Source organism: Oncorhynchus gorbuscha, linkage group LG10 (genome assembly GCF_021184085.1).
Source record: "Oncorhynchus gorbuscha isolate QuinsamMale2020 ecotype Even-year linkage group LG10, OgorEven_v1.0, whole genome shotgun sequence".
In the NCBI taxonomy this organism is placed as follows: Eukaryota; Metazoa; Chordata; class Actinopteri; order Salmoniformes; family Salmonidae; genus Oncorhynchus; species Oncorhynchus gorbuscha.
The window spans coordinates 34,115,567-34,134,358 of NC_060182.1; the positions used below are offsets into that span (position 1 = coordinate 34,115,567).

Consider the following 18,792-nt stretch of genomic DNA (forward strand, 5'->3'; position numbering starts at 1 on the left):
CACGAAGAAGAACATGGTAACAAATGGGCAATGATGAACCTCAATTTGAGGAGCGCACTGTCTGGGCCCGGGACAAGAGTGGCAGAAGGAAGGGTGTAGCGTAAACTATCGTGCAGCCCAGTGGGCTTCCACTCCATGAGTGCGGTCAATATACATTGAAACCCGGTGCAGTCATCTATGTGTAGGGTGCTTACGTGTGCGTCAGTGATTTTCAGACAACTCCAGCAAGTCGACTGTGCGTAAAACTCCAAGAAGAGGTTTGTACAAGTTCGTACTGTATGTAGGACACGATTTATTGGAACATATTTTTACTTTGTCCTGTGAATTCAGATGCCTCATGTATCCATCAACCTATTTTTTAAAAAACCTCTGACTATTTGGAAACAACCAAGCCGCTTGTTCTTGAACCATCGACATGTTCACGCGCGGATCTAAAAAGCGACGGTCGAATCGCTCGGTAAGTAGATCCGGCAGAACTACAGTATGTTGTGACATTGTTTTGTGTTTTTTAAAGAGTCCAGGGTATCTTGTTATCTGGAAAGTACTTGCATCGTTTAGAATACCTTTATTGACGATGAATAAAGGTTATCGAGCGTTCATAAAGGTTATCGAGTAGGCTGCAAGTAAATATACAACGTTAGGCTATTTTGTTCAGCCAACATTGATTAGGCTATGTATTTATTTTACTGTTTGTTATTGGCTTGATTATAGACCTGTCTATGCGCTATGCGTTTTTGCATGTTATCATGTGACAACTTGCTTTGCTTCCCTTGATTTAGTTTACAGAAATTCCGTTCTTTGTTTTATGACTCGAGTTTAATCGTGGTTGCGCGGGAGGGGCGTAAGGTCACCTCTTCGATGGCATTTACCTGCACAGGTTAGGGTTAGACAACTTCGAAGTATAGCCCCCCCCCACGACCCCAGGCCACACACTTAGGGAGCTCTGGTGTGTGTGTGTGCGTGTGTACGGACACTTATTGCACAAAGACAATGTCGTCTTTATTTATTTAAGAACATTTACATGCCAAAGCATTTGCGTTTACACGTGTTGATGGTGACAGGGAGGACATGTTTTAGTTGAACCATGCAGTCAAGGAGGACTAGTGTAGCTGTTGATATACTCAACATCTGGCTCCTATCAGACTTGGAGCATTTCCAATGTCCTTTAAAAGTGAATCCCACTGTAATTATATTGGAAGGTTGGCTTGTGAAACTCACACACAACAACTGATCCACACTATGGTCTGCATTCATGACTACTCTGTAACTACAGTATCTGTTCCATAAGAACTTCTGTGGAAGTGTTATTTGGACATTATATCAGACATATATATATATATATATACATTTATTTCTAAAGGCAGTTAATGTTGCCATAAGGCGCATGCAGGGGAGTATGTGTCTTCTTTCCTATGCAGGAGCTTAAAAAATGTAAATAAAGCTTTTAGTCAGCATCATTTTAATAGCCTGACGCAATCCTCCTATCGCAAGCTAAACATGCAGGTAGTTGAGGCATGCAATAGCTGCAACATTATGCCTCTTCGGTTTTGGCATGAGTTACTTGAAAGGGTGACTTGAAGTCAAGACACAACACAGTAAGCCAAGTGAGTTTGCTTGGTGTCAGCCTCTCATAGTCAAAGAGAGGATCAACTTTCAGGAAGCAATACAAGCATTATTACCAGAACATTTTATCCCTGTAGTTCTCTTGTAAAAATCCCTATTGACAACATAATGAAATACTCACTGAGCCTCTGTAATATGAAGGTTAGCAATGCTAACAAGTACATGTACAATCCCGTAGTGAATGCTAACAAGTACATGTACAATAACACAACGGGAGAAAGCGGGAGCTGGTGAGTCCAGCTGTGTATTTGGTTTAACTTGCTAGTCAGCTAAGTAAGTGGCTACATTTAATAAGGAGACGGGGCATCATATAGTGTTTACTTTCTGCTGTGTTTGAGAAGTCAAAGCGCCTTTTTGATGTCCTTGCATAGATTTTATTTCTTTTTCCTCTCCTTCTCTGCCCACCTGCTCCTCCCCCCTTTTCTCAGCAGGCAGGCCTGTTGCCCTAGCGACTCCACACAGACACAGCATGTACACCTACTGCTCCAGAGCCAGTACTGTTCTTCCTTCAGACAAGCATGCGTCAAAACTTTGTTCATTTGCACAATGTCTCTCGTTCACATTTGCTTGTAAATGTCCAAGCTCACCAAAAGAAAACTACCTATACGTCTATAACTTAGTGAGATGGATTTCCTGTCTTTGCAATTTGTGCACTCGTTAGCTAGCAGCCTCTATTGAAATGATCTATTAGTTAGTGAATTTATTTGCATTCTGGTAATAGACACCCAATCGGCTTTTTTAGCGCCTCCTTGTGTACGAAGACCATTATACTGTAAATCTGAGGATGAGAGAAGGATGATGATATGATATGAAAATTTGGATACCGCCAAACCATAAGACATCCCAGCTCATAAAGTTATACAAGTAACTCAAAAATGCTACTCAGCTTCCTCCACACACAAAACAAACATTAGACTGCATGGCTATTGATCCAGGAGGGGATTCTCTGCTGTTACCAAGAGAATCTTGATTTTGCAAGAAGCTAACCAGCTACTAAATTAGCCTACCAAATGCACAACTGCAGAGCATTTAGCACATTTTAGAAAGTTCACTTAGTACACTGGACAAAAATATAAATTAAACGTGTAAAGTGTTGGCCCCATGTTTCATGAGCTGAAATAAAAGATCACAGAAATGTTCCATATGCACATTTTTTGCACAAATTCGTTAATGTCCCTGTTAGTGCGCATTTGTCTTTGCCAAGATAATCCATCCACCTATGGTATATCAAGAAGCTGACTAAACAGCATGATCATTACACAGGTGAACCTTGTGCTGGGGACAATGAATGGCCACTCTAACGTGCAGTTTTGTCACACAACACAATGCCACAGATGTCTCAAGTTTTGAGGAAGCATGCAATTCAAAGTTGTTTCCGAGAATTTAGCAGTACGTACAACCAGCATCACAATCGCAGTTGTGTGGGCGAACGATTTGTTTATGTCAATGTTGTGAACAGAGTGCCCCATGGTGGGGTAATGGTATGGTACCGACAACAAACACAATTGCTTTTTATCAATGGCAATTTGAATGCACAAAAATACAGTGACGAGATCCTGAGGCTCATTTTTGTTTAAGCTATCTATGACTAACAGATGCATATCTGTATTCCCAGTCATGTGAAATCCATAGATTAGGGCCTCATTTATTATTTTCAATTGACTGATTTTCTCATATGAATTATAACTCAGTAAAATCAATTAAATCAATTAAATTGTTTCATGTTGCATTTATATTTTTGTTCAGTATGGTTATAAGATATCAAGCTCGCAGACATTTAATTGTGAATTCCATACTGTAACTAGATCACCTGGTGCGTGCTGCACAATAGTCAGTGACTCACAAAGCTCCGGTGTCTTGTGCTTGTAAACAAACACCATGTGTCTGGGGACTACACGTAGGCTTCATAATAAAAAATAATGAGACGGGTGAAATGAAGAATGGGATCTTCTTTATCTCCTAACGTATTGCACAAGTTGACTGCAGATATTCAAATGTATTAAACAAACTTCAAAGAAATAGTTTCGACAGTATTGAAAAAACCATCCCATGGCTATTTCCAAATATCCCGGTATACAACTCAAGCCTAATACAGTATGATAGTGTATTGTAGGGAACAGGGATGTGTTCCTGACATTCCAGAGAGAAGAGCAAGATAGGCCTGTGTGTGTGTGTGTGTGTGTGTGTGGTGTGATGGTTAGTGACGCTTTCCAGCCCAGTGTATAGTGTAACTACCATGTCTCGGTGAGTTAGGCTGCACAGGCCTGTGACCCCTGACCCACTCCCTTGAGTTAACGTTTAACTCCTCAAACACTGAACACATCCTGCTGTCTCCATTCCAGCATCTGTTATTCTATGCATTGTAACAGCGTTCCTATGTAAACAGATTGTTATAACATGGGTATAAGAGAAACAAAGTGTTACTTAGCCATACAATGGTAATGCTATGACTGCACTGGTCAGCTTTTAGGTAAAGGGTCTAACAGCGAACTTTCTGCGGCCTTGTTGGATAAAGCGTATTATCAAGATCAAAAGGAGTAACTAAAGTAGGGTGGATGTATGTGTGTTTGCGAGCGTTCATGAGTACGCTCTCCTATACAGATGTGCAGTCTTAATTTGATCCCTGTTGTTGCAGATAATTTTCCTGTGCAGCATGGAATGCAAACTTGAGCGTATTCTAGGTTTTAAAAAGGCTTTTAAAGTTTGTAATTTCCACTTTAAAATGTCAGACTTGATTTTCTCTAATGAAAAATGTATCAACGCCTACAATAATGTCCATTCATAATAATCCACATTTCCTGTTGCTGCAGAATTTATTTTCCTGCTGTGAGAAACTGTTCAAATTTAAAATGGCACATCTGTACCTGCTTTTCTTTTAATGGAGAGAATATGTTTTTTTTCTTGTGTGATACTACAAACAAACCTATTGTCAATTCAAATGTTTTATTTACTTCCCACATATAGTTTATAAACTGACTTCCTACCTCTGCAGTCCCCACCCATCACATCCCCTACTTCAGAAAGCAACGTAGGCTAACCCACGGCAGGGACAGAAACTTGATGTGTATTTACTCTTGCCGAGAGATGTGAAGGAAACGCATGAAACCCACATTACCTTGACTTTTGTTACACTGTCTGAGAGAGTCTTCTTGACGTCATCCCCTTCCCATGTTCTCTTGCACATGATGAATTTCGACTCGCAGCTCTTGTCTTCATTCAAGGAAAAATCATCCTAAAGGAACAAGTTGTATGATGGATCTGAAGTTTTCCATTACAAACTTTATTTGTCATGGTAATGATATGGAGCTCACATCCCCTCTCTCTCTCTCTGGGAACACGATAGTGTTAATTAGAACCATCTTGGTGTGTATTGATGCATTTCTTTCTGGATCAGTTTACAGATGGGACCGTTTTAATGGCAGCCTGTTCTCCATGAGCGGAATGGATCAGCTTTACGACGGGGATGAAATATGACCTTGTGTTTCACATGTGTCCACTGTTATGAAGGCATTCATATGCAGTACATGAATGTAATCCCTACATAGCAATCATCATCTGCCTTCTAGCATTGATCAACTCTCATAAATGTTTTAAATTGATTGTAAAGTCAGAGAGCAGTGTGCTATTATCTACAATATGTTTGATTTCACTGCTGAGTATGCTGATTTAACCACACTGAACCGAACACTGAACCGAACACTACTTTACTGGCCTAACAAATGTTAGGTAATATTTTCTGCATCTTTATTGCAAATACTCATGCTTCTCCGCAAGCTTTTTTTGTAGTTCCTCAGTTATTTATTCTGCCCACAATCCCAAATGCACGGCATGATTTGCAGGCCCTCTAACTTCTCTCCCCCAGGACTCTAATCCTCCATTTGTCAATACAACATGATTGTGCTACTCCTCCCATCTTTCTCTCTGTATTTATTGCACACTTTGCTGGGCTTTTCCAGGGAGTCCCGTGCTCTGGCGGTGAGTTACACAAGTCGGGGATCAGTAGGCATGACAGAGGGCAATGTGGCTTCGCAAAATGTTTGTTTTTAGCACACGTGTTACCAGGGGACCGCATTCCCCAGAGACAAAAGACTCTGCTCTCTGACTCTGAAAGATTGCGTAAGCATGTGTGTTCAGGACACGGTATGACGTACACAATATACATGTGTGTTTTGTATTCTTAATGGATTTTCACTTGGAGGGGAACGTCTGAAGAAGACTGACTTCCTCAGTACTGCATACCGTTTGGCTGGTTTATACATCCTAGTGGTTTAACGTAGATGTCTTACAGTACATGCATGTCTGTGTCTTAAGCACGTACGCCGTCTCTGTGTAGCTATTCAATCCCACAACAGTTGCAATAAAACTATGTGAACCATTCAATGTTATTTTCCATAGCGTGTTCTTTCCTAACCTGTTGATGCTGTTCATAGATTGGGCGTTTTGTGCTCAGGGGTGTGTGATGGCGCCATTGGTAGATTTGATGTTGAAGTGTATCGGGTTGAGCAGTTAAAACTCTAGACTCTTTCTCGACGACCTGCAAACATATCAACTGGACTCTGGACTCCGTTAACGAACAGCCACATTTATACAGGGATGAATAGAGCAAAATGCAGAGGTGTTTTTTTTCTTCTGTTCAACGACACCCAAAATATTGGTTTACTGCATCTCTGTTGACTCTGACTGCAGCCCCGTCATAATAACCTCCAGGTCATAATAACCTCCAGGTCATAATAACCTCCAGGTCATAATAACCTCCAGGTCATAATAACCTCCAGGTCACAATAACCTCCAGGTCACAATAACCTCCAGGTCACAATAACCTCCAGGTCACAATAACCTCCAGGTCACAATAACCTCCAGGTCACAATAACCTCCAGGTCACAATAACCTCCAGGTCACAAGCCATAAAATGCTTCTCTCAAATGGTTTAACTGGCTTGACATGAATATTAACGTTGCATTCACCCCATGTCCTGAGATGTGGTTTCACAACAGATCAAGACAAAGCTGCACAGGTGCTTTCCCAAATGGATTTGCTTTATTGACATGTGTATGTCTGTGAGAGAAGGATAAGTAGCCTGTGTGTCTGTACAGTTTGTAAGTTTGTTCAAAGGGAGTTTCTTTTTTTTTTTGGGCAACATCCTGTGTTTTTGTCTCGTGGCAGTGACTCTCTCTCACTCTCACTTATCTGAGAAATATTGTTTCGCTAACCATCCCATCCTTCCCTTCCTATTGTTTGGAAGGGCTGGTTAATTATGCTTTGCATAATACAATAAGAGGACTGACATTTTCATGGTGTGAAGCAACTTTTTATCCGATACTGTATATCAACATCGAATGTAAGAAAAGAGCCAATTATTGAGAGGAGGGTCGGTTTAGAAAGTGGGAGAAGGGAGGTAGGATGACAGCGTCAGAGCAAAGTGGAAACGGTGACTTCATGGAGAGGGAAAGCAAAAGGTGACACACTTCCTCTCATCTGTTTCCTTCCTCTCATCTGTTTCCTTCCTCTCATCTTTAAAAAGAGACTCCACAGTAGAGCAGTTGTCACACACTCTCTCAAAGACTACTTAACTGAATAGAGACACACACACACACCAATACTAATGCTCAAGTCAATATTTAGCTTTTATATGTAGGTCATCTGTTTATGGTTTGTTGAATGTGCTTTGAGAACTTCTGAATTTGCCAAATGACTTGTGATCGTGTGTGGCTAGAGTCCCACTCCCAACAGGAGCTGTAGTATGGGTGGGGGGGGGGGGGGGTGGACCCAGTTACTGGGCTGTTTCTTCTGGACTTGACAAGAGCTTAGCCTGTTCCTCTAACCGCTTGCCACATAGCAGCGAGCACTCGGCATGTAATCCGCTCACCCACCCGCTCCACACACACAAAGCTGGGTAATGGACAAGCCGTCTGTGCAAGCATACACACAGACCTTTCACATGCATATGAATCAGGGGCTGGAAACAAATTCTTTTCCAATCATTAAGTTCTGAACAGAACCATTTTTTTTTCTTTTGTTCCGTTCTACTGTTCCAGACAGAGAAATAAAGTTCTGAACTGTTTAGAACCCCCAAAAAATGACGGTTTTGATTGTTCCTTTTTAAGCCTGTGATATCGACATGTAGCTCGTCATTAAATTAATTCAAGAAAGGGTATGGATAGAGCAGCTTGCTATGATGCTGGCAAGTTTTTATTTTATTTTTAATTTTTAGTTTTTTTTTACATGCTTTGGACAGACTAGTGTAGGGCGTGAAATGCAATTTAAATGTTGTGGGTGGTGAGAGAGGGTAGAGGATGAGGCTTGGCTTGACACACTGGGCATCTTGTTGTTATGACTGTCATGCCCTGGCCTTAGTTATTTACATTTACATTTAAGTCATTTAGCAGACGCTCTTATCCAGAGCGACTCTTTGTTTTCTTTATTATTTTGGTTATGTCAGGGTGTGACATGGGGGATTTGTGTTTTTGTCTGGTCTAGGGGTTTTGTATGTTATGGGGTGTTTTCTAGCCTAGGTGTTTGTAAGTCTATGGTTGCCTAGATTGGTTCTCAATTAGAGGCAGGTGTTTATCGTTGTCTCTGATTGGGAACCATATTTGGGCAGCCATGTTCTTTGGGTATTTTGTGGGTGATTGTTTCCTGTGTCTGTGCCACACGGGAATGTTTCGTTGCCAGTTCACTTTATTTGTGTTGGTCCGATCCTTGTTTCACCTCTTCAGAGGAAGAGGAGGAAATATGCCGTGACAATGACATGCATTATATAAATTAGGCCCACAGAATTATACCATACCTATGTAGGAGCAGCTTCCATAAAGGAACTTTTAATGTCTTGGAACTTCAGAGAGTTGGCTTAACGTTGGACCAGCTAGCTAGCTAACAAGCTTGTGTGTGTGCAGAGCGGCACCAGAATTAAAATAAAACGTCTTCGCTGTTTTGTAGTTAATCCAAATGTGAAAACTATAGTATCCTTAACTAGCACTGAAAAGGTTAATCCATTCTTCTCTCATTAACAATCTCTCCCTAATTTCTGACTCACACTTGTAAAGTCAGGCTACTAGACTATGCTGCGGAGGGGGAGGGGCAGGTTGCCTACACACACACGCAAAGATTTTCAGCTGACAGGCAGACACTGGAATAAGTTTCTGAGTGACAGACTGAGGACTTTGCGTAGGTGATTTGTTGTGTTTTTGTGGGACTGGGAAAAAATGCCCTGAATGTAAAATAATGTTATTAACCGGTTCCCATACTTTTTAAAATAACTGTTCTGTTCCAGGACAGTGTAGATCACTTTCGTTCTGATTCTGTTCCTCGACAAATGTCCTTATTTGTCGGTTCAGTTCCCTGAACATAATGTGTGTACACATAAACATGCACAACCCTACCCTATTAACATAGACCATTTTACACATTATTTACATGCATATACTCACAGATGACATCACACACATGGAATATGAGCGACCACTCTCTCATAAAGTACACTGATGTGTATTTGAACCAATGCAATCCTACTTCTCTGTCAATCACAATGCTTGGGCAGTACTATACATTGTATGATGTTGCTTAGTGAGAGAATGAGTGCTATGTGGTCGTAAGGTCTTGTCCGAACACGCAATCATCATATATTATGCAATCAAACTGCAGTTGTACAAATTGAGGGTGTAAAGGATTTTTCTGTGCATTTCCTTGGATCTCAGTGAATTTACTTTGCTTCCTGGAGAATAATCTATTGAGAAAGATCACTCCTCTCAAATACTATGCAGCAAATGAGAGTAGGGATAGACTTCTCTCTAAGTCCATCCATACTGCCTTTTGATTGAAAGCGAAATGACAACTTTACTTGTGTGACCGTTTCTCCTCCCATTCACTCACTGTCAAGTGAAATCAATAAACGCTGTGTTTGTTCATCATTTTATCGTCATTGTTTGTGATGCATGAATGGTGTTATCGTACTTGGTGTTGTGGTTTCAGGAGGAGGAGAACCCAGACCAGGGACAACCATGTATGAGATGTGGAGACCAGTGTCCAGGCTTTCGCATGCATGGCTGGAGGTAGGCCTCTCACACTCCCGTCACATACTCTAAACACCCCCTCCTCGCCTCCTCACAGGATCATAGACACTGTTCTCGAGATATTTCATGTGGTTATATTTCACGGCATGGGTTTCTTTACTTTCATTTCGCATCCATAACTCCTATGTGTTATAGATCTGATCAGTCTAGTGCAGGCAGTGCCTTCTTGTGTGTCGCCTGTCGCTATTTGGTTGTCACTTCATTATTGAGGAAGAGTCACATGGCTAACTTAGTATCATTTGCATAATTAGAGGTGATTTCTGACAACAGTTGGGTCTGTGTGTTTGTATATCAGTGGACTGGGCCCTTGGAGAGATTAGCACAACTGTGTTCATGTTGAGAGCAGGGCCTAGATATTGACTCAAACAAACATTATCCACACACAACACATTTACCACAACCAGAGCAGATAAAGCACCCAGCAGTGTATATGGAAAGGTCATAGAGAATCTAGGCTATAGACACAAAAGCATGTTAAGCAAATGTGAGAGCAGCTGCACTTTGTGTGTGTGGACGTTATCCACACACAGCACGCACAACCTCTGAGGGCAAGGGATTACCATTAGACATGCTATCTGCATGTGTGTTGTGTTTTTTGTAAAACTTTTTAAAGGGTTAATGATTTAACCTTTATTTAACTAGGAAGGTCCGTTAAGAATAAATTCTTATTTACAATGATGGCCAAACCCTAACCCGGAAGGTGCTGGGCCAATTGTGCGCGGCCCTATGGGTCCACCCAATCGCGGGCCAGTTGTGATACAGCGTGGAATCGAACCAGGGTCTGTAGTGACTCCTCTAGCACGGAGGTGCAGTGCCTTAGACCACTGCCCCACTAGGTAGAGCCATAATATGCTGTGGATGGATGTAGCCCTATTTTACATGACACTGTAGACATTCTACTTACTGTATCTCAATTAATAAATGAATAAGAGGCGTTTTAAATAAATGCAAGATGACAAATTTGAAGTCTTGGAATGGAAATGGCAGAGATCATAAGAGAAGCTTTGCTAAACTAAATTGTCTTGACTTGGTCTTATTACCAGAGAGTGTGAAATTGAACTGAGCGTTGAACTGGAACAAACTCTAGTGGACACAAGGGGAATTCCACCAGGTTTAGAGGTGAGTCTTTGTCTACCGGTGCGTTAAACACATTTTAACATAATCTATACAGCTCACTGTACCCCTGAAATGAGTATTTGTCAGTTGGAATGTTTTTCAACCAGCTATGGTCATATAGCAGTCTAGTCAGTGTCCCCAATGTCTTTCTGAGCAGCAACTAGTTTTCCACTCCTCTTTCCTCTGTTGTACAGTCCCCCAGTATGAACTCCCTCCCCTCCTCACTGTGTCAGCCAGCTGGGTCTCTTGGTTAGTCCTAATCCTGTCCGTCACCCTAATAAGATTAGCCCTTTCAGCCCCTGCTACTGCCACCACCGCTGTGATGAAGCACTACCCCCCCCCCCCCCCCCTCCCTGAATCTCTCCCTTTCTCCTTCTCCACGTCCCTTTCTTTCAGCCACTGCCTCTGCCACCACCGCTGTGATAGAGCCGTAACCCCCCCCCTCATCCCTCGCTCACTTTCCCTCCCTCTGCCCATCAGTCTGGCTTTTCACTGTCCTTGCTCCGTTAATAAGTACTTTATGACGAAGGGCAGTTTGGGTTTTGATTTAGGACCAGTAAATCTTTTGAAGACAAATATTATTATTTTTTTAACCTTTTTATTTTAGCGGGGAGTCTCATTGAGACCAATGTATATTTTGCAGGGGATCCCTGCATGACAAGACCAGCAGCAATTACACTTTAAAAGTTAGAAACACAAATACTTCAATCAAGGCGGGAGCATAGGAAACACAAAAAAATACAAAAACACTATTCTAAAAACAAACACATTCCTCTGTGAAGAGATCCTCCACCATCAATCTGAACTGCCGAAAGGCACCAAATCATCCAACTGTAGGATATTCTGAAGATTGTTCCAAAAGTATGGTGCGAAGAAATTAAAAGCTGTTTTGCCTAAATCGGTAGTGACAGAAGGAATTTCAAAAGTTAGCCAACCCTGTGAGCGGGAATGGTATCTCGTACTTCATATAGGTTAGGACCGATGTTAGGTAATGGGGGAATTTTTGCTTAAGAGCTTTATAAACAAACAGAATGCAATGTTTGGACATACACAACACTAATGAGGGCCAGCCCACTTTCTGATAGAGAATGCAGTGATGAGTGCAAAATCGCTCGAGGTTAACACAGATTGCAATTCTGACTATTTTCTTAAGTGCTCCCTTAGTTGTTTTAGTGAATGGGGACTACACTCACATTTCATGGTAGATTTGACAGAGAGAAACCCCAGCTGTCAGATTGAACGAATAATGCGTCAGATCGAAGGAAGGTCAAGTCAACAGGCGTTTGAAGACCAACCAACCTTAATCTAAAGCACATGGTGACTCTACTGTACTTTTTATACTGTCATGCTAAAAACACAGAGGAACTTGATATGCCACTGTCATCATACCATTAATGTGTTAACCAGGGGTGTACCCAAACAATTCGTGCTTCTACTTCTAAAAATTCACCTTTCCAGAAACAAGCCTCTCACTGTTGCCGTTTGCTATAGACCATCCTTTGCCCTCGACACCATATGTGATTTTATTGCCCCCCCATCTATCTTCTGAGCTCGTGCTGCTAGGTGACCTAAACTGGGACATGCTTAACACCCCGGCCATCCTACAATCCAAGCTTGATGCCCTCAATCTCACCCAAATTATCTATGAACCTACCAGGTACAACCGCAAATCTGTAAACACGGGCACCCCCGTGTTTAACTAACTCGCCCTCCAAATACACCTCTGCTGTTTTCAATCAAGATCTCAGCGATCACTGCCTCATTGTCTGCATCCGTAATGGGTCTGCGATCAAACGACCACCCCCCATCACTGTCAAACGCTCCCTAAAACACTTCTGCGAGCAGGCCTTTCTAATCGACCTGGCCGGGGTATCCTGGAATGACATTGACCTCATCCCGTCAGTAGAGGATGCCTGGTTATTCTTTAAAAGTGCCTTCCTCACCATCTTAAATAAGCATGCCCCATTCAAAAGATGTAGAACTAGGAATAGATATAGTCCTTGGTTCACTCCAGACCTGTCTGCCCTTGACCAGCACATCCTGTGGCGTTCTGCATTAGCATCGAATAGCTCACGTCATATGCAACTTTTCAGGGAAATTAGGAACAAATATACACAAGCAGTTAGGAAAGTTAAGGCTAGCTTTTTCAAACAGAAATGTGCATCCTGTAATACAAACTCAATGTTCAGGAACACTGTAAAGTTCATGGAGAGTAAGAGCACCTCCTCCCAGCTGCCTACTGCTCTGAGGCTAGGAAACACTGTTTAGCACCGATAAATCCACAATAATTGAGAATTTCAATAATTTCAATAAGCATTTCTCTACGGCTGGCCATGCTTTCCACCCGGCTACCCCTACCCCGGTCAACTGCATCCACAGCAACCCGCCCAAGCCCCCACCATTTCTCCTTCACCCAAATCCAGATAGCTGATGTTCTGAAAGAGCGGCAAAATCTGGAACCCTACAAATCAGCCGGGCTAGACAATCTGGACCCTCTCTTTCTAAAATTATCTGCCGAAATTGTTGCAACCCCTATTACTAGCCTGTTCAACCTCTCTTTCGTATCGTCTGAGAGTCCCAAAGATTGGGAAGCTGCCACGATCATCCCCCTCTTCAAAGGGGGTGACACTCTAGATCCAAACTGCTACAGACCTATATCTATCCTACCCTGTCTTTCTAAGGTCTTCGAAAGCCAAGTTAACAAACAGATTACCGACAATTTCGAATCTCACCGTACTTTCTCTGCTATGTAATCTGGATTCAGAGCTGGTCATGGTTGCACCTCAGCCACGCTCAAGGTCCTAAATGATATCATAACCGCCATCGATAAGAGACATTACTGTGCAGCCGTATTCATCGACCTGGCCAAGGCTTTCGACTCTGTCAATCACCACATTCTTATTGGCAGGCTCAACAGCCTTGGTTTCTCAAATGATTGCCTCGCCTGGTTTACCAACTACTTCTCTGATAGAGTTCAGTGTGTCAAATCGGAGGGCCTGTTGTCCAGACCTCTTGCAGTCTCTATGTGGGTGCCACAGGGTTCAATTCTCGGTCCGACTCTTCTCTGTATACATCAATGATGTCGATCTTGCTGCTGGTGATTCTCTGATCCACCTCTATGCAGACGACACCATTCTGTATACTTCTGGCCCCTCTTTGGAAACTGTGTTAACTAACATCCAGACAAGCTTCAATGCCATACAACTCTCCTTCTGTGGCCTCCGACTGCTCTTAAATGCAAGTAAAACTAAATGCTTGCTATTCAATCGATCACTGCCCACACCTGCCCGCCCATCCAGCATCACTACTCTGGACAGCTCTGACTTAGTATACGTGGACAACTACAAATACCTACGTGTCTGGTTAGACTGTAAACTCTCCTTCCAGACTCACATTAAGCATCTCCAATCCAAAATGAAATCTAGAATCGGCTTCCTATATCGCAACAAAGCATCCTTCACTCATGCTTCCAAACATACCCTCGTAAAACACTCTACTCAACAAATTGGATGCAGTCTATTACAGTGCCATCCGTTTTATCACCAACACCCCATACACTACCCACCACTGCGACCTGTACGCTCTCGTTGGTTGGCCCTCGCTTCATACTCGTCGCCAAACCCCCTGGCTACAGGTTATCTACAAGTCTCTGCTAGGTAAAGCCCTGCCTTAGCTCACTGGTCATCCTAGCAGCCCCCACTCGTAGCATGCACTCCAGCAGGTATATCTCACTGGTCACCCCCAAAGCCAATTCCTCGTTTGGTCGCCTTTCCTTCCAGTTCTCTGCTGCCAATGACTGGAACGAACTGCAAAAATTACTGAAGCTGGAGACTCATATCTCCCTCACTAGCTTTAAGAACCAGCTGTCAGAGCACATGTTTACTCCATGTGTAACTCTGTGTTGTATGTGTCGAATTGCTGTGCTTTATCTTGGCCAGGTCGCTGTTGCAAATGAGAACTTGTTCTCAACTAGCCTACCTGGTTAAATAAAATGTTAAAAAATATATATACTGTATGTTAATCTGTTACTCAAAGTTGTTCAACTGTCTGTTATAGTCAGTTTCCTTATGGTGAAATTATTGAACGTATGAAAGACATTGGGCCAAATGGACAGTTTACTTGGTTGGTGACATGGATTTTTGTTTTGTTTAATGTTCCAGTCTGGTATCAGAAGAATCAGAGGTGTTTAATCATTTTAAGTCAGAGGTGTCAGAACCACAGTTAAGAGGGCAGAATAAATACATGATTGAGATGTATTGGGGTCACTGCTTAACATCTTAAAGACTCCAGAGCCCAAGACAAATAACCTCTCCTTTTAATAACCCATTCACAGTAACACCTGACCCCATTACCCCCATGGAGGACAAACAGGCAAGTGACCAAAGAGCGCCGCTGTTTAACCCCACTGTCAGGGCAGTGATCCATCTTCAGCACTCTCTCTCCCAGACAGGGCTGAGGCCTCAGAGGCAGATGTCTGTATCCACCAGAGGAGGAATTAAGTTACTTGTGACCCCACAGGTCCCAGTCGGTGTCACTGACATACAGAGTGCTCAAAACCAACTAATTGGGGAGGGCCGGCAGGCAGGCGGGTGGCATGGCGATTACTCTGGCACTAATTGGTGGCCACAGAGCGAGCGTTCTGGGACAGTGTCCATCTGTTTCTTGATGGATCTGTCTAATCTGGACTCAGAGTAACATCATGACACAGTAAGAGAGAGAAGCTATACTGTAGCTACTCAGTTTCAATCACAACTAATCACACCAAAAGCACACACGCATTCATGCCAATAGGATTATTTATCACTGTACTGTACACACTGTTTGGTACATTACACTACCCATTTAATCCATTTGACGATTGAGTGGCCAAACTGATGGGACTGGGTGGCTAGATTAAAGATGTACATATCTAAAACGTCTGACAATTTGACTTAGTTCAGAGTGAACAATGAAGTTGTGATTTTATGGAAGATTTTGTAGCTAAATATTTTAACGGTTCTTTATGTTTGGATTGATGGCACCCTTTACAGATGTTTGGACTGAGAGTGATGCTAGTATTGGTTGGTGAGTGACCAGAAAAGGGACAATACCAAAGATGTACTGAGGGATAAAAGAGAGATTGACAGGCGAGGCAAATTAACACAGATCTAAGGGCAAATGGCCTTTTTGGTGGGATCATTTGACTGACAGGTCATCGTGGAGTGATTGAAAGTGAGGTTAGATGAGCTGTTATGATGTTGTACTTCTTTGAGGCCTGTAGCCAATCCAAGAGCTGCTCTGAATGTCATCCTTTTTAATTGGTCAAAACAGAAGTACTTGATAACCCACCAGAGGTGATTATTTATCAATTATGCTCGTCTTGATTTGACTTGTCAGAACTAAGAATGATTCATTCACAAATGGGTGGAGGTAGGGGCTTGGATTTCTTTGTCACTTTATTGACTCAAGCGGCTTTATTTCTTCCTTTACTCATTTGTTTTGTTGAATGTAGCCACTAATTGGAAGGCTACTTGCTCATAGAACATACAAGTGAAATTCTTGTGTTAATGTGTTAGCTCACAGTGGGAAGTGGATAGTGGGAACACATGGGCCCCTATTCTCCAGAGGTAGAGGGTTTAGAATTTAGATTGAGTCTGTTAACACTGCTAGCAGATTTATAAACAGGAGGGTTAATGATTGTAATTAGGATTGTGGTATTCTAAAAGTGAAAATGAGCAGACAGAGAGGTCTGTCTGCTCTCCCACAAGAGGGCCAGCAGGGAAAATGTTATTCATGATTACTATATGTCAGGATTATTTGGCCCTGCTGTGCATACTAATATGAGTTACTGAGGCTCCATGGTGGCCTAGTTCACACTGCGTTATCCACACAGAAGTTATCCACTGAACATAATGAATAAGACTAGATAAGAGTACCACAAGCTAATGGATAGTGTTTTGAAGGGATGTAATAATTCACCGATACGCATCAGTCCCTGATTCAAATGTTTATGCATCGGTCCCTGATTCAAATGTTTATGCATCGGTCCGCAGACCCCAAACCAATCCAAATGTAGCATGCATCAGTCAGAAACAAATGAAATGTGTTTTGTTGTTGCTCATATTACTTTCTTTCTACCTTCTGAAAATAACATATTTTGTAACGGTGTCGAACTAAGCATGTAACTGTGATGACATTCTGTAGGCATGTTTCCATTGACCCAGGTTTTTTTGACAAGTCTAAAAATATATATATATATATATATATTTGCGACATGTGCAATGGTAACAAGTAATTTATTAGTTAACTAACAACCTGTGAAATGGCTAGCTAGTTAGCAGTGCACTAGTAGCGTTTCAATCGGTGATGTCACTCGCTCTGAGACCTTGAAGTAGTTGTTCCCTTTGCTCTGCAAGGGCCACGGCTTTTGTGGAGCGATACGTAACGATGTTTCAAGGGTGAATGTTGTCTGTGTTCAGAGGGTCCCTGGTTCAAGACCAGATTGGGGCGATGAGAGGGTCGGAAGCAACACTTATCTATGCCCTGTTGAATATTGTGTTTTACCAGACTAAAAGTGAGCTATCGGAGACACAACTCTCATCTGGCTATAGGCTACCTGCTGAACAGTGCTTACAATAGATTTTATTTTTATTGTTCAGGTCCACCATCAGCAATAGTTTTGGCAGTTTTGCTTTAAACAATCAGTGTACAAAACATTAGGAACACCTCAGAACAGCCCCTATTCACCGGGGCATGGACTCCACAAGGTGTTGAAAGCGTTCCACAGAGATGCTGGCCCATGTTGACTCCCATAGTTGTCAAGTTGGCTGGATGTCATTTGGGTGGTGGGCCATTGTGGTTAGATCTTTTGACTTTCCCATTCACCTTCTGAATGGCACACATACATAATCCAGGCCCAGCTCATGAGATCCATCAGCAGCAGACTTTGAATGTTTTTTCCCCCTGTATTGTATCAAGGCTCTAGTTTAATCTCATCTTGATTATTGTCCAGTTATATGGCGCTGCACAGAAAGACTTAGTTAAGCTGCAGCTAGCCCAGAACAGAGCGGCAAGTCTTGCTCTTAATTGTAATCAGAGGGCTAATATTAATACTATGCATGCCAGTCACACTTGGCTAAGAGTTGAGGAAAGACTGATTACATCACTTTTTGTTTTTATAAGAAACATTAATGTGCTGGAAAACCCAAATGGTTTGCATAGTCAATTTACACACAGCACTAACGCACACACTTACCACACCAGACATGGCACCAGGGGTCTTTTCATAGTCCCCAGGTCCAGAACAAATTCAAGGAAACGTGCAGTATTCTACAGAGCCATGATTGCATGGAACTCCCTTCTCATATAGAGCAAGTGAACAGCAAACCTGGTTTCAGAAAACAAATAAAGCAACATGTCTCGGCACAACGGCCTCTCCCCATGTGACCTACTTGTGTGTACTGTATGTGCTGACATCTGTGTGTAACTGATAGATGCACACGACATGTTGATGTTTATACATTCATGTCAATTGTAAAGTATTTTGTCTGCGATGTATTTTTCATTACGTGCATGACTCCAGTAAGACTAGCTGTCGACAATATATATATATATTTATTTTTTATTTATTTTATTTATTATTATTATTTTTTAATCAAGTATCGGAGCCCATGTGTATCGAATCGTCTTGAGAGATGCACATCCCTGACATGGATTCCTCACACACTGTTTTTATAGAGGATATAAGAAGTGTATATACTGTATTGTTTATCTAAATGTATAGTACTAGTTTGTGATGGGCCTCAGAAGCACAATAGAAAAGCAGCCTACACTGCTTTACTTGTATCCTACTGCCCATCAGTCAATCATGTATGGGATTATCCACTACCAGGCTCACTGTTTACACATCAACACAAAGTAAGATGCCTCAACAACAACTGTTACAGCCACAGAGCGCTGACGCAGAGGCGTGACACGGATTACAAGCTAAACAGATCAAATCAGC

General features: G+C 42.1%; 1 protein-coding gene across 4 annotated transcripts in view; it reads left to right on the forward strand.

Moving 5' to 3' along the window:
* LOC124045936 (protein prickle-like) overlaps positions 1-18,792 on the forward strand; it is a 32,235-nt gene continuing 13,443 nt past the window's right edge. The window contains exons 1-3 of one of the 4 annotated variants that reach the window (XM_046365762.1): positions 1-257; positions 331-457; positions 9,592-9,671. In XM_046365762.1, the coding sequence (XP_046221718.1) occupies positions 416-457; positions 9,592-9,671 (122 nt within the window). In that variant the 5' untranslated portion in view covers positions 1-257; positions 331-415. Of the gene's footprint in view, positions 258-330; positions 458-9,591; positions 9,672-10,735; positions 10,812-18,792 lie in introns of all 4 variants that reach the window. The other 3 variants (XM_046365763.1, XM_046365765.1, XM_046365764.1) reach the window with 3 other exon arrangements.